The 17256-nt window shown below is 38.4% G+C and overlaps 1 protein-coding gene across 1 annotated transcript in view; it reads left to right on the top strand.

Annotated features, from left to right (window-relative positions):
• gabbr2 (gamma-aminobutyric acid (GABA) B receptor, 2) overlaps positions 1–17256 on the top strand; it is a 204344-nt gene that overhangs the window by 123209 nt on the left and 63879 nt on the right. Inside the window, exons 4-8 of the mRNA XM_053492912.1 lie at positions 1801–1902; positions 7776–7841; positions 8064–8252; positions 8920–9162; positions 13867–13927. Of these exons, the coding sequence (XP_053348887.1) occupies positions 1801–1902; positions 7776–7841; positions 8064–8252; positions 8920–9162; positions 13867–13927 (661 nt within the window). The remainder of the gene's footprint in view (positions 1–1800; positions 1903–7775; positions 7842–8063; positions 8253–8919; positions 9163–13866; positions 13928–17256) is intronic.

The raw sequence follows: 17256 nt of genomic DNA, 5'->3' as shown, positions 1-17256 counted from the left end.
TCTGTGCAGCTTAAGGACATTCTAACCCATGCTATAATGAAAACTTTTATCAATTTGTCTTTATGAAAGCTAGCGCTTAATGAAATAAGCCTTTTCAAATGCCTGAATAGACTTACTGTATGTCAGCTGTCATGAAAAGTTTATTTGTTTACATGTGCGATCAAAGAACTCAGTCCATCTCTAACATTAATATTTCAAACTATATCTATATGAATAAAAGAAATGTTTCGTCTGTAATGTACCCTAGTCAGACCTCGCTCTTTCAATGATATCTTTAGGTGAAATAATTTTGTGAAAATACAGGTAAATTAAACATTAAAAGGTTCTTGTTTGTTGCAAGCAGACATGTATATGGGCTTTAACCTGAAATATTAATATCATCACTGATCACATTAAAACTGATTGTCTTAGTTTCAGCTTAGTTTAGTATCCTTTTGAACTATTCCAACATGCTCTTTTCCCGTCAATAACAGGTACTTCAGCTAGTATATACTACTGTATAGACATTTTAAGGGCATTGGTGGCTCAGTGGTAGGCTTCTTGCCTGCCATGCAGAAGGCCTCGGATTGACACCCAGCCACTGGAGGCATGGCATCCTTATGGCTGGTCCCAAGCCTGGATAAAAATTGGAGGGTTGTGTCAGGAAGGGCATGTGGTGCAAAACCTGTTCCAGGTTAATTGTGCAGATCGGATGGTCCACTCTGGCGAACCCTTAATAGGAGCATCAAAAGAACAACTACAACATATACATACAGATTTTCATTGACGATACATCATGCCATCCATTCTTGAATTGACTGAATGGATGGTTGGCTTGCATACCCATGGTAATAAAGGTAATAATCATTCGATATCATTGCCTTGAGTGGCGTTATTAAAAATTTGAAATGCACTTTATAGCCACTTTTCACTTTTACTCTCTTATTACACACTATTGCGCCAGTTTATACTGACTGTAAGCTTCATTTATATGTGTATATTATTGTGGACAGTTTGCCCCATGTGACCAAATGTGACTCTGATAGTTGAAGCATGAAGCATTTTTCTGACAGTGCATGAACTTCAACTTTTAATTGCTTCTTCCCTGTTTTTTTCTCTCTCTTCTTTTTCTGGAAAGGACCTTTCATAATCCATCTTTCAAGTTAGCATGCTTTTACTACAAGCTCTTTCTCTCTATCCCTTTAGTGCTCTGTGAAAGCTCTAAAAGTTATAGATGCCATCCAGTGCAGAAGAACAAGCCCCGGCGATCAATCTTAATTCAATCTTCCACAATGTCTGATGTCCAGAGTGAAGTTGCCTATTAGAGCAATATTTGGGATCCATTTATCATGAGGATGTCTGTTGATTTGAGCTGCTCTCACTTGGTTTTCCGCACTGAAAAGAGCTTTTCGGCTAGCTTTGTTATAGATCACAGCACCACAAATAGCGCATGGCTGGGTTCGCTCTTACAAGGTTACATCATACTGTACATACAAAACTGTATGCCTTGTTTCGGGCCATTTTACATTAATATGCATTGGCAGGCTTAATTGATGGTGGGGGGGGGGAGTGATGGAGGCAGTGCCCAGTCATGTCCAAAGTCCTGTGGGGGAACAGTAGACCACTGGAGAACAGATCTGGCAGACTTTTCAGGCTTTTGTGGATGTGAACAGCATGTCTCTGGTGTCGGATCCACCGGAGATTAGAGTGAACTCAGGCATAAATCAAGGAGATTGGTTTTGGCTGGCTCGCTGAATGCTATTCCTCATCTACTAACACCCTGTCCCCCCCCCCCCCACTCTCTCTGTCTGTGTCCTGCAGGTACGCAATGATTTGACCAATGAGCTTGAGAAGGCAGATATCCAGATAGCAGACACTGAGAGTTTTTCTAATGACCCGTGTGTTAACGTGAAGAAACTGAAGGTAAGACAACATATATGATTTATTTCGAAACTATTAACACTTTGCATCTCATAAATCCTTTCCACCAAGGGATAATTAAACATGAAATGTCTCAAGCAACCAAAACACCCTAAATGTTCCTTTCATATAGAACTCTCTATCTGGAACCGTACTTAAAAAAAAGTTGATGGGTACTGTAGATACAGTAATGCCGGTTCAAAATTTTCCAAATGAAAAATGATATCACATATGATTCAGAACATTTCAATTCTCATTAAACCATTCCATGAGCTCACTGTGGATGGGATAGGTTGAGGTAACTCCTGAAGAGACCACTCCCATCAAGATAGAATGTTTCATCGTAGTACAAAGTCTATCAATCAGCATGGTTTGCATTTATTTGCAGTGACCCTTGCTGTTACAGGCAACTAGACCCCCTTTGCTATAGGGTTCTTACTTTCAGGCTTTTACTGTTCTCTTGTATGCCACAGATGTACTCGCCCACTTGTTGAAAATATGGTGAAGGGTGACTCATCTGACCATATCACGTTTTTTTTTTCTTTTTCCTCTATATCAATGCCTATGTTTCTTGCACCACCGAACTCCAAAATTTGTCTTTGTAATGAATGTCTTATGCACTGCATCACTATAATAATATCCCTCACCATGTGGTGGTTCTTGCTGACAGTCTGCATTTATATTCCCTGTCACCTGAAAAACAAAATCACAGATAGAAATACTGTACACATGTCACTGTTCCTACTGAAACACCGAGACAGTTGAGCTGTCTTTGCAGCTTTTGCCGTTCCCCGATAACAGCCCTCCTCTCCAAGTCAATTAGATCTTTCCCACTTGTGTGATCTTGACACAAAATTGAGGTCAACTGAGCCTCTTCAGCATTTTATACATTCCATAGATCATGGTAGGATCTTGAATACTAATGGTAGGATACAAATGCTTAGATGTCTGGAGCAATCTATACTCATTATGTGTCTTATATTCAGTTTTATAGTATGTGTGAAATGCATTATATCCCATGTGTACTGGGTTGTGGAGTGAATTGAATTGAAAATCAAATGTATCGTATTTTACATGTTAGTTTGTCCAAATTTGCATTTATAGTTATAGAGCAATACACAGGAGCAAGAGGTTAATGTGGTTCATTTCACTTCTGTCATACATTACATTAAAGGATAGAAAAGCTAATAAACGCTTGCATTAATAATTATATCAAACAAGGAGTGAATAATGGAATATGTATAATAATTTCCATTGTGTAGTGTTAAATAAAATGTAAATAAAAATAAATATTTTAACAACGCCCATGGCCTAAATATTAAAGGAAAAATTAAGTATTCTAAATGAAGAATATAAAATAAGAATATAATAAAAAAAAGAAATGAAAGTATAGAGAATATAGAAAACTTTCAGCTGTAAAATTTACATTATGTACAAATAAAAAAAAAATAAAAATAAAAAAAAAACATGGTTACAATTAACTTATTATTGTGGCCATATTTCAGATGATGTTTTTTTTTTTCTTCTGAAAACCTCAACCCAGAGTTAGTTTTTGTTTTAAGTTTATTACAGTTCCCGAATCCCGAATGTTTAGTTAAACTAAAGCACTATGAAGCAATAATCTCTGTGGGTGTGGTTTCCATAAGTTGTTACTGGCAGCCTGTTTAATTGGCTACAGTAATTTGATGATTAAGAAATAATTTGTGTGATGGGCGTTAGTGCTTTCTTTGCTAATGAAGATCTTGATTGATCTTTTATCTTTTTAACTATTTACAGTATTTATCTGCCCAGCCATATCCGCATCCACTGGATTTCTCTGAACTGCCTAATTTATCTTACTTTCTTAAACTTCTTCCAAATACCATCACAGAAATATTTCCTTACAGCATCCATATTTTTACCTCTTGATATCATCTCACAGATGGCAAAATATTGTTGCTTACAGTGACTCATGCACAGCATTGGACAGATCATAAATGCATTAACTAGACCACTGGACTATTAAAAGCTCCAATGTGCTCTGTAGTCTTGTGCTCAGTTTGACCAGAAGATTTAGGCAAATAGTCTTTGGCTAACATTTTTGCTTGATGGAGTTAATTTAATGTGTTCAAATGTTTTTTTTTTTTTTTTTTGTACCTCTGCACTATATTTTGCTTTATTGACACCATTTCCCAGACCTGATGTCTAGCATCTGCTGATACCAATTAAGATGTTTAGTAACAGTTCCAAGACCACATCCTTAGTGCACATGCATACAGGAGCTCAGCAGGTACCAGGCCTTAAAAAGAAAAACACACTGAAGCAATATGCATCACCATGACATATATAAACCAATTTATCATACAGTAGTAGGGACTATCCTGGTCAGAGTTCTGGTGTGTCTGGAACCCATCCTGGGCAGATGAGGTGAAAACACTATACGTGAGGCACATCTAGGGTTCATTTAAACACCATACAAACAATGACCCAAGCTCTGGATTTCGTACCTGGAGCTCTGACGCAGCAATGCTAGCCATTATTATTGAATGAAAATAAAGTGACTGTTATAGCCACAATATACCGAACTTGCTTGTCTGTCTGGCATCTATGAATGAATAATTGATATCTCTCGGATATACAGTAAAACTGCTTGTACACTGGCTGGTAATTTGTCCACCCTGTACAATTCCAGCCATATTAGTACTCCAGCTAATGGATCTTAATGGGGTTATTCAGAGAATGAAAGACTCTTTGGCTAATACAGCATTCTTTTTAGCTTGTTGAATATCACAATCGGTGTGAACAATCTGCCTCACTGGTATCAATACAGCCTTTATTCGACTGTCTCAGAACTTCTGGAGGGTTGGAAGCATTTTCACAGGTTAAAAGCCTTCCCTCGGGGGGGTTGAGCACTGGTTTCCACTGACTGAGGCATGCGGAAGAGCCTGAAAAGGAAAGCAGGACCGTTCCTTACAAAAGCTACAATATCCCAGCATGCTCTCTGGCTGTTGCGAAGCGCCGTGGAGATACTGAGGGAAGCCAGGAGTTTTTGCAGGCACTTAGTGAGGCTGTGTGAAGAAAAATATAGGAGATTGTTAGACCACACACTATGCATTCTTCTGCGATGATAAATTTACTTGATTGTTCTGAGTCTGTGGGTGCTGGCAGGAAAAGTGCTATAGGCTTTAAATTGGTGCAAATGTAAGCTGCTCATTAGTGCACATTTATTGGCTGGGTGTCCTGTGGTTTTGGGTGTACAAGAGGAAAGCTGCTTTAAAGTATTTTGTAGATTTTATTGATTACTACACAGATGTAAAAGCTTTCTGGATCAAAATGGAATAACTAATGCAGGGTATAATTTTTTTTTTTTTTTATTTATCTCATGTCACAATATCTGTTGGTATATAGGTTATGTATAATAAATGTTATTTGGTATATAGGTTATGATATAGGTTATGTATGATAAATATGATTGTGATTTAAAGGAACCCTACACAAATATTTATAAAGATTCATCTTATATAAAGGATTTACTTATTTTATATCTTATGTTTTTTTTTTTTGTAGTCATGTGACTATATTTGCATGAAAAAGATAAGAGATGAAAGGTCTAATATCATTCGGCTCTTTTTTAACTTATGTCGTATTTATGAATATTTGAGATATCTGTCCTTCATCTCATCTTTAGGGATTGTCACCTCAGTGTGACTCATACACCAGGTGTTTTTTTTTTTTTTAGGCATTATTGTTATAAATAACATGCACTGTATTCACATATTTTCTCTTTAAACATATGTAACACATGTAAAAAAAATTTTTTACAATAAACCAGCTTCTTCATTTGTTTTTAAAATGATACATTGATGTCAATTCTATGACCTTTCATTTTAAAATAGTAATATTTTTAAACATAATTATAATGTATATTTGCCTCAGACAGTGTTGTCTCCTGATGTGTGGAGGTACAGTCTAGAGCCTGCAATGTCTCAGTGTACTCAGTCTAGAGCCTGCAATCTACACTGGCTTAGCGCACTAAGTCTGAGTCTGTTAGGCTTAAAAGGATTGCCCTAATTGCCCTAATAAGTTTTAAGATGAATGAAAAGATTTTGGAAAAGCAGGCACGGTGGCATAGTGGTTAGCACTGCCTTGCACCTCCAGGTTCTGGATTTTATTCCTGTCTCAGGATCTTGCATGTGCTCCCTGTGCTTGATGGGTTTCCTCTGGGTGCTCTGGTTTCCTCCTAGAGTCCAAAGAAATGTAGAATAGGCTGATTGGCCTTCTATAATTCTCCGTATTGTGCCTTGTGATTAATTGACATACTGCCCAGGGTGTACCCTGCCTTGTGCCATAAGTCTCATTCGATGGGCTGCAGGCCCCCAAACCCTGTATACAGGATAAAGCGGAATAAACAATGATCGACTGAGATGAAAAGAAGATTTATTGCTTAATGTATCCGTCACATCTTGATTCGCTTATCCACCTGCGCTGGTCTGAGGATCTCTGTTTATTATCAGCAAAGAGAGCATATTGTATTTAAGCTTTTATCCAGGTGCCCTGTGTCACGTACACCCTGTACATCAAATGAACCAGCCATTAACATGTAAGATATAAAGAGACCTGGAGACAGACAGATGACAGGAAATACATTAATGTTTTTTGGTAAGACTAAAGGGTTCCGCACACAAGCCATTTTTATGTATATTTGTCTAGAAATGGGTTTTAGGCAGTGTTACAATGTGAGGAATTAGGAAGCACAATGATGGGGTTGTTTTCTGGGCATAGAGGCATGGGAAAGTTCACATCATGTTACTGGACTAAACCTTACAGTGCCTCAGTCTGCAGTGCCTCAGTGTACTGATTCTAGAGTCTGTAGTCTGTCCTAGCTCGGTGTACAGAGCTACTGAAAGATTGATCTTTTGTGATGCTGAACTGGACGAGATGGAAACACAATGCAGTCGAGTTAGCTGAATTATTTACAGACTCAATCAAGCGGCATGGATATATCCTGCTGATAGAGAGCAGTGCTCTGGCCTTTTTGGGCAGCGAGAAATTCTTAGTACCAGCATTACTGTCTGCACTGTAACAAACAGAGTCACATGATATAATATAGCCATTTACAGCCAAGCTTAACACCCAACTCATCTCATTTCTGACTAATGCCATATGATTCTACTATTCTCTGCTGCTTTGCAAATGAAAGATTTACCAAAGGATAATTTAGTGGACAAGTGCACAAAGGGTGGCATTGCTCCATGTACCCTGGTTCAGTTATGATCCTAGGTGACATCCTGAGTGAAGGTTTGCATGTTCTCCCTGTGATTGTATAATTTTCCTTGAGGAGACCTTTAACCTCTTATCTCCATCCCCATTATGACTCCATTAGTCATAATAAAATGATTCTAGGTAGAGTATGAATGAGTGTATGCATGGCACTCCCGATAAACTGGAATCCATGCCAGGGGATATTCCAGACAGGATATGTTCCAGACTCTGAATCTATCATATAATAAATAAAACATTTACTGAAAATAAATGAGTGAACTATGTGTCATGGTGGTACGTCATAGTTCCAGAGCCCACAGATCAATCTTGAACTACTGTATGTGAGGAATTCTTTACGGTCTGACTGTATTGGTTTCCTTCAGGTTCTCTCATTTCCTCCCACCTTTCAAAAACATCATGGTTTGTTAATTGGTGATAATAAACTGTCCATAGGTGTGAGTTAATGCATTAATGTGTGTGCATGATGCCCTTTAATAGACTGGCATTCCATTCAGGGTGAATTCTGGCCCGTTCAAAGTTTCTAAGAACTAGACTTTTCTCCAACTCTGACCTTTACCAGGATGAATGCACGATCTTTGCGACTTGTTTCTTATATTTGTCTACTATGCTTATAGGACAATGATGTAAGGATAATCATCGGTCAGTTTGATGAAAACCTGGCCTCTAAAGTCTTCTGTTGTGTAAGTATGTTTTTAAATACAATTGAAGAACATGACTTTTTAAAGCTTTGAAGTAATAAATATATTTTAACTAAATACATACGTAGTTAGAATGTACTACAATAATAAAAAAACACATGTAACTTTACTAAGCACTGGTTATCCTTAGAAAATGTATTGTTAATATGTTTGTTTCATAATTAATTTTCCAAAGAATCTCTTTGCATTGTTTGTGTCTTCTAGGCCTATAACCTGAACATGTATGGCAGTAAGTATCAGTGGATCATTCCAGGATGGTACCAAGGCAATTGGTGGGAGCAGGCAAACTCTACCAACTGCACCACCAGGAAACTGTTGACTGCTATGGAAGGCTACATAAGTGTGGACTTTGAGCCTCTCAGTGCCAAACGGATTAAAGGAATTTCTGGAAGGGTAAGTGTCTGGCATTTTGCGTTATTTGGACATAACTCAATTCTCCAGTCATCCATCCATCCAGAAGTCCATAAGGCTATTGTTTGGAAAACAAAATCTTTTATATAGTACCGTAATACCCTTCTGTATTCTTGTACAAAGCACAAAGCGAGTGATATATAATATATATTTTGAAAAGGTTGGTAGGGAAGTACTTGAGTGGCCTGAACACCTTAGGGATGAATTGGAATGCCAGTTGTGCACCAGGCTGCCTCGCCCACCAACGGTGCCTGACCTCAATAATGCTTTTGTGGTTGAATGGGCAAATCCCCACAGCCATGTTCCGAAATCCAGTGGAAAGACTTCCCAGAAGAGTAGTGGCTGTTACAGCAACAAATGCACAAATGGGTGTGATGGTCAGGTCTGCACACAGGTTTGACTATATAGTGTAGTACAATATATTATCCTAAGCTTTAACATTTGACATCTGTTATTTTTATTTTATTATAATAAAACCTTAATATTACATTGTTATATTACATATATACAGTTGATACTTAATGAGACACTTCCTTATACTGTAATAGTTGATTGTTTTAATGTATTAATAATATTGCTTGCATTAACCTCTGTCTATTTATCATTACAAATCTTTAAGATGGCTTTGTTTGCTTTATTCCATGTTCAGACACCCCAAGAGTATGAGCGGGAGTATACCAGAGAGCGGGAACAAAAAGGAGTAGAGCCCAGTAAATTTCACGGTTTTGCCTACGACGGCATCTGGGTCATCGCTAAGACATTAAGCCGTGTTATGGAGCAAGTACGTCAGAAGCAGAGGCATAACATTTTCCATAACATGACCATGGATGACCGGGAGGTGGGAAAGTTAGTGCTGGATGTGATGAATGAAACCAACTTCTTTGGAGTGACGGTGAGTCTCTGATCTTATGTCATTCTCTTAGTGCACGTGCGAAATGCCTTCTTCACCTGACAGCCATATTTTGAATGAACTGTGATTTTATGAACAAAATTCATATATGGATACTGTATGTGTTAGGAAAAACAGCATCATTAGTGATGAAGCTGTGGTGCGAAAGGTCCCAGGTTCAAACCCCACAATCACCAAGTTACCACTGTTGGGCCCTTGAGCAAGGCCCTTGACTCTAAACTGCTGAGGTATATAATGAGATAAAAATAAGTCACTTTGGATAACGGCGTCTGCCGAATGACATGATGTAAATGTAACAATCCTCCCATACTGTAAGTAGGATTCACATTGTACAGTATGTATGCATTCAAAGTATGCGTTAAAAACAGCTGCATTCATTTGAGGGTAACATGCCTGTGCAAAGAGTAAAACTCCCAACATCTCTGGCAGCCATTTACTGAAATAAATAAATAAATAAATAAATACAGACTTTATGGCCAACTAGCAAGGCCTATGCATGCTCTGCTGAGATTGCAAGCAACATTTCCTCAGGCACAAGTATTATAAAAGTCATTTTATGATTGGTGCTGTTGACATGCATGAGTGAGCTATTAGTAAGTGGAGACAGGGTTGAGGAATGGCAGCACTTTGAGGGGCAGAGTGAGAGATCAGTACCTGGCAGGGGAGACCAGGAGCGAACAGAAATTCTAAAGAAAAAAAAAGGAGGAAAAAATGTATAGAGGTGAGAGCCAGAGAAAACTGTACAGATTGTATTAAGCATCATACCTGCAAAAATGTGTGTTAGGCCAAAGCGATAGCATGGGTGGAGGGTTGGGGGGGGGGTGCATATAGATAAAGCTGGTGAATACAGCTGTTGCAGTAGCAAAGCGCAAAGCATGAAAGCTAATAAAGTGTACATCGAGAATCGTTGTCAGGTCTTTGGTTTTAGCCAGAGGTTATTTCACATCTTTCATTGTCCCCCTGGTGAAGTGTGGTAGATGCTCAGCTTGACATCACATACCCCTAGGAACAGCCCCCCTCACTCTCTCTCTCTCTCTCTTCAGCATGGCACAATAATGGAGGGAAAATCACCGCAGTAAAACAAACAGCTCTATAGGAAGAAAGAGAGCAGCAGTGTAAGCAGAATGGCAAAACAAGATCGTTTTATAGAGAAATGCTGCGTGGGGAATTTTACAGAAGAAAGCTAGTTTGGTGTGGTAGTTCCCACAGAGAGAGAGTTTTTTTTGTTTTTTGTTTTTTGCCATGCTGATCAATTTGCAGAATAAGCACTGAAATGTCAGCTATACATTTTTTCTCAGTATAACTGCCCTTTTTTTTAGCAGTCTGCAGTTTTGCAAGTTGTTTATTATTTTGAATTCAAGGTCAAAGTTGTTCTCTCGAAGGACATTCTCGTAAGGTTATGCAGCACCTACAGTAGTGTATATCATTCCCTATTACTGTTCAGTGTTACCTGTACACCGAGTCCCTGGATGCTGTAAACTCGGACTCCTTTGTCAGAGTCTGAAACCACAGAGCAGGGCTATTGATTGAGCAGCAGCACACTTCAGGAAGTAAAACATTACCTCAGTGAAGCCTCTGGGGAGTACAGATCAGTCTAATGAGAGATGGAGGGCTTGACCGCTGCTGAACTTCTGACTGGATGCGAGCCAGCTACTGTAAAGCTTTTCCTGCTTTGAAGCTGAACTTCAAACTCATTTGTTTCTTATTGGCCAGGTTTTTAATCTACAACAGCTCTAAATATCAAGTAAGGCATGGCGAGTTCATTACATCTCTTTGCTTAATGCTGTATGGGGTGAATTTGGCGGAAGTCAGCAAAAGTTTAGACTTGTTAAGCAGAGTTACCCAATAGCACGAATTTCCTCACCACCGAAAATGACCTACCTGTAACACCGTCTGTCATCACAGAAAAAGGCTGCATAAATTTTGGAACAAAAATAAGGCACACGTGCACATTTTGGAGGGGGTCGTAAATATTGGAACAAAGAGATGACAAACAGTTTCATGCCCCTTTGTGACCTGTTGGTGGCTCAGTGTGTTAAGGCTCTGAGTTACTGATAGGAATGTTGGTGGTTCAAGCCCCAGCTCGGCCTGGTTGCCGCTGTTGGGCCCTTGAGCAAGGCCCTTAACCCTGTCTGCTCCAGGGGTGCTGTATAGTATAATGGCTGACCCTGTGCTCTATCCCCAGCCTACTAACAAAAAAAAAGCTGGTATATGTGAAGAATAAAAACTGTGAAATAATGTATATGTGAAGAATAAAAACTGTGTAATAATGTATATGTGATGAATAAGGTTGAACGTAAATGCTGAAATGAACTAATCTGCAGATAAAAGGCCTGGAGGTGGTTCTGAGTGTCACTTTTGCATTGATAGCTGTTGGCTCAAACTCTCAAAATGAGTTGTAATGAATTGTCAAGTGTTTTGTGAATTTAGGCTGAATAAATTAACCAAACTGAGAGATGGCAAAAATATTGAGAGTGGGCAATGCAATAGTCTGGAACATTCTGTAAAAAAAGGAATTAACTGGCAAGCTCAGCAACAGCAAAATGCCTGGAAGACAACTAAAGTGGATGAAAACGGAATTCTGTCCATGGTGAAGAAGAATTCCCTCACAACATCTAGCCAAGTCAAGAACACCCTTCAGTCAAGACACGGCTTTATGAAGTAAACCCAGATGCTTCACAAGCAGGTGCCATCCACTGTTAGCACTCAAAAACAGAGGGCAGATTGACTTTGCCAGAAAATCGTTTCAGATTCTTTGGACTGATTGTACCAGAGTGAAAGGAAGAGAAAAGTATGGAGAAAAAAAAGAAACAGCTCATGATTCAAAACATACCCATATGTCAAACATGGTGGAGGCAGCGTTATGGCATAAGCCAATACCAGTGGCTACCAATGGATCCGGCTCACTGGTGTTTTTAGCAAACCAAGGACAGGGCATGGCAGCGATAGATGGGACTAGTGATGTGATGGGGAATCCATGACAGTTTCTGGTCCACATATTATTGGACAACAGGTAGTTGGGTCAGGAATGGATAGTGTGCTTCCAAGTTTGTGGTAAAGGTTTAGGGAAATGTAATGATTAGGTGTCCACAAACCTTCTGCCATATACGTGGACTACTTACACAATATGCTACTGAAGACTGCTGTCAAATGTATGATAGCTTTTCAGCCAAGCTCATATTTGTCAGTATTCCCAACCATAGCATTTATGTGGCTTCATGTTTAAATTGAGAAAATTTGTGAAGAAATAGAGTAAATGGCAGTCCTGGCTAAAGCTGCTTATTCTGTCTTTTTAGGTATGGTTAAAAATGCAGCACAGATCCCTCTTGAACTGGTGTCAAGTAGGAATGGACATGGACATGTTCAGAATTGCCATACGAATCCTCAATTAAATAGTGCTTACACTGGAGACTCCTTCCTGAATGTATCCTCATGGAAAGAATCACCATAACAATGATTATATGTTAGATAAATAGTAGTTTTAATGTTTATCCTTGTCTTAGATTTTTGGAGGGGACAAGTCCTAGTGACTGTTACTATAGAAATGATGAATGACATATTTCTGGTGTATGTTGATCTGCCTTGCTGTATGGACTATTGTCAGAACTTTTTGCTTCAGAGCTACTGTATACATTTACAATACAACATAAAAACAACTGTTGACTTTTTAGTCCAGTAGTTAGTATTGTGGACATGGGTCGAAATGAGGAAGTTTTTTTTTTTTTAAAACAGGAACTACTGTTTTATACTACATGACATTTACAAAGACATCCAAGAACAAACTGCAGTTCTAACATTTGCACAACAGCGTCTCAAAAATAAAGATGAACATGATGAAGGGACTCCAGCATACTCTGGACTTCAAAGCGAGACGTCTTTACAGATGAGATGGGCACTTAGGCCCTTTCCTGGGTACTAACTAACAGACTTCTAATAATCACTACAGTGCCATTGAACCCAATTCCCGCCAAATGCCTCATTAGCCAACTCAGTTGGCACACGGCATCTGCCTAACACTTAACTGTCTTATAATGAACATAAGACAGTGTTTTGACAAATTGTTAAGGTTCCATGGTGCCCCTTATTACAGTATGTCTTTTTTTCCCTCTTTTATCTGATCAGTCTTTCACAGTGACATGTCAAGCGGCCATTAGTCAAGTCAAGTCAAGTATGGACTGTTCAGTGGGTTGTGTGTTATATTTGTTCCCAGATACTACACTATTATCCATTTTAGCCCTATGTTGAGTATGACTTGGTGGCACATTGTATTTGTCTTTGTATTCTCACAAGGAACCACAGTCTCATCAACTGATACATGCTTGTCAACTGGTCAACATGAACTAGACCTCCTTAGGGACCTCAGCATGCTCTCCTTATATTTAACCAATCGATTTTGCCAGTATTAATCATGTTTGCCTCTATAAAATGATCAATTTAACAACCTCCTAATTTAATAAATAAGCTCAGAGCCATGGACCATGGCAGACTGGACGGTAAACACTCCGCGTTGTCCCTGTGCCAAAAGTCAAGGCTGCAGCAGTAAAACTGAACATTTCTCTTAATAAGGCTAGTCATAAACATGGAAATGACTTACTATAGCCTGTTTCCTTGCCTAAGTAGCTGCCAATGTGTGTGTTTTTTTTTAAACAGTTTATCTGAACCTTAGGTCTGTGTGTGTTTTTACAGGGTCAAGTGATGTTCCGGAATGGAGAGCGCATGGGAACTATCAAATTCACACAGTTTCAAGGTAAGTGCAAACTGCAGTCGGGGATTGATTTGAAATCGGAAATCATTCATTGGCTTACAATATTATCTTATAAGCCACCTTCATGTAGGGCTGCATTGGACCGGTGAATAAGGATTAAGACTACTGATTAGAAAGTGTAAATCACAGCATTACTGTATATAATTAAAGGCATGCTCAAATTCACCAAAAAACTATAGAACGTGCTGTTGACAAAGTTAAAAACACACATACACAAAAAGGATTGCACATTAGCGAGTAACCAGGGGCATTTGAATTTGATGTCATGTTTGATAGGTGAATAGACTAATAACTGGAAGTAACCTGTATACAAAATAGAGTGGAGAAATGGATTTTAACCAAACTAAAAGGGAACAGATTCAGATTCTTTTCATGATCTTTTTAGAACAGGTACTGTATCATGACCCTCCAGGAACTAAACCCATCTCATGTGTCATTTAAACGAATAAACCTCATAAAAAAAATCAATTTTGATCAAAAGCTAAAGTATTATTGTGGAAAGATACAGCACTTTATTTTTACTAGGACTTTTAGTGCTATTAAACATATATAGTCTGTTAAAATCTTTGCTTTATTTTTCCAATCCATAAACTGTTAGTGAAGCTGTCATACATTAAAGGGAAGATAGGATTTTTTTTTTTTACCGAGATTAGAGATTGGATTTATAAGTGCATCACTTTAGGTCTTGGATGTTATAAGTTTTCCTCATCTGCTTAAGTTTGTCACCTGGAATTACTTTTTGAATTTTACACTATTACTTACAACGTAGACAATCAGGGCCAAATTCCATAACCCATGTTCTTTGCAAAAATGCATGCCAAAGTTTAGCGTATGAAGCTACTGCAGTCAAAATTGAGTTGTTTTTGGTCTTTTGGCTGCAAGGGGGTCACCACAGCGAACCATCCAATCTGAACACAAAAGATTTTATCTGGGATTGGAACTGGAACTGCATCTAACGGCTGGGGCTTGGGCGCTGGCTGGGAATCGACCTACAGTACCACTGAGTCACCAGTGCCCTTATGGTGTATTTAGTAGAAATAACCCTTTTTTTTCACCATTGGCTATTTTGGTGAAAAAGAAACTTTACAAACTTCCCATTTAAATTGAAGGTCTTGATACCGTGTACTTATGATGTAATTATACACCAACATAACCGTTACAATACATTTGCCCATTTAAGCAAACTTACCATGAATTCCCAAATTAATTACTCTAACCCGGTGTGACTCTGGAGGTCTGTGTGAGGTTTAGTTAGATAAGATTAGATCTTGGTGGGGGATTTAATCTCTGACTAGGGATTCCCTTGTCATAACCCACAGCCAACAATTCAGTCTTATCTACCTCTGTGCAGAGGTGCAGCGATATCCCCTATAGCCTGTTACATCATCATGTGTGTGTGTGTGTGTGTGTGTGTGTGTGTGTGTGTGTGTGTGTGTGAGAGAGAGACAGAGAATGTATAAGGCACTAGGACAGGGAAACCTATTAAGCTGTGAACTGGCTTCCTATTCAATGACAACTGACAGCCAAGGATAAGTGTGGAAAAGCACATTGGAGAAAACGTACTACTGCACTGCAAGTACAATCATAAGAGTGGCACTTTGCCCCATGGCAGTGCTCTCTATCTCGCTCTTGTCTCTCATTCACATACTCCCAAAAATCACACACCAAGTAAACACAGTCATGTCTATACTTTACAAACTAGAAATGAAAGTTTTTAAATGTTATTAATGGATTCTTTCTTTACATACAGTAATAATCTCCCACTCTATTTTCTTTTCTAGTTTATCATACCTTCGTTAACTGCCTCTTTTTATTTTCTTTTTAATTTGTAATTATCTCTGTCCCTCACCCCTCTCCACATGTTAATTATCCAGCATACTGTATACGGTGTACTGTACGCGGGTGAGTCAAATGAAGTTTTTCCAGAGTGTCTGCAGTGTGGGCAAAATGTGATGATGTGAACTTGCATTTTTATGCAAGATCACATTAAGCATGGATAGCAGTCCTCTGTGTTTAATCTGAAATTTAGGCTTCAGCTCTTCAATAAGCATCTCACAGTAATGAGAACTATTGATTTTTCTTCCTGATAATGTTCCAATACTGGCCCTTGAGAATCCCAGAAAACTGTAACCATCAATTTTCTAGGCTGACGGTTGACTTTTGAACAGCAATCACTGCACGTTGCTCTTCATTAATGCAAATCACAAGTATGGTGTCTATTTTTGCTTGCACCACAGTTACAAATAAATTGATGCACAGCAGTGCCCGGGGTGACAGTAGCCTTGAACGAAGTTCCAATACAGCTAACAGACGTTGTGGCATAACTGAAGTGCGGATAATTCTTGACTCACCCTCATATTTAGAGAGATGGTAAGCCTGCAGTTAGGGCTGCCATATGTTTTGTCTCTAAGCCCATCTCTCAGATCCTCGTTTGTTGGTTTGTTTTATAAATCACCTATGGTAATGATGAAGTCCATCATACAGTATGTTTGGTCCAACTTTTCTTAGACACAGTGTGGTTTCTGATATGAAGCAAAAGTCACAAATCCTCCCACCTGTATGTTTTTGGGAAGTAGGAGGAAACCCACGCAGAGAATATAAACTGAAGACCTTAGGTTCTAATCAGAGACCCTGAAGTTTTGAGGGCACTAACCTTCAGCTGTTTATTAATCAGCTTTACATTATAATTGGTCACATATTAGACACTGTATCATTTTTAAGATATGTAAACTCTATTAGTGTTTTATTTTCATCTTTTATTATTGGAGGTCTTACAGTGTTTCAACACATACAGTACTGTATATACTCGGGTATTTATTCAGATAAAAATGAATCATAGAAATGCTAAATAAATACATTAATAAACTGTTCACTAATTATTAATGCTTGTTAGTTATATCGCTGTCAGATATGAAATACCTTCCTGATAGATTAGTGTTTTTTATTCTTTATTTACTTGCTCTTCACCTGTTTTATGAAATAAGAGAAGCTATTAAAAAAAACGTTCAGAAATCACAAATCCAGATGTCACAGACATCTGTGACTGGTTACCATGGCAGCAGTATTTGCTGTGCTGGCAGGATGAGCAGGATATATCATACTCTCTCGCTGTTAATCATTTCAACACCAGCCAATCACAAATACAGTATTGTGCAAAAGTCTTATTATTTTTTCATATTTTGCTTCGAAAGAGCCAGACGTTCTTGATTATTTTTTTTAAGCCCCAGGAAATAGTTTAAATTTTTTGTAAGTTTAGCACTCGTATATCAAAGTAAATTTCCCCTATAAGAAAATATGTATTAATAATTCTA

This window comes from Clarias gariepinus, chromosome 3 (assembly GCF_024256425.1).
Source record: "Clarias gariepinus isolate MV-2021 ecotype Netherlands chromosome 3, CGAR_prim_01v2, whole genome shotgun sequence".
Classification (NCBI taxonomy): Eukaryota; Metazoa; Chordata; class Actinopteri; order Siluriformes; family Clariidae; genus Clarias; species Clarias gariepinus.
The sequence above is the reverse complement of the archived record's forward strand: the minus strand, read 5'-3'. Positions and strand labels throughout refer to the sequence as shown.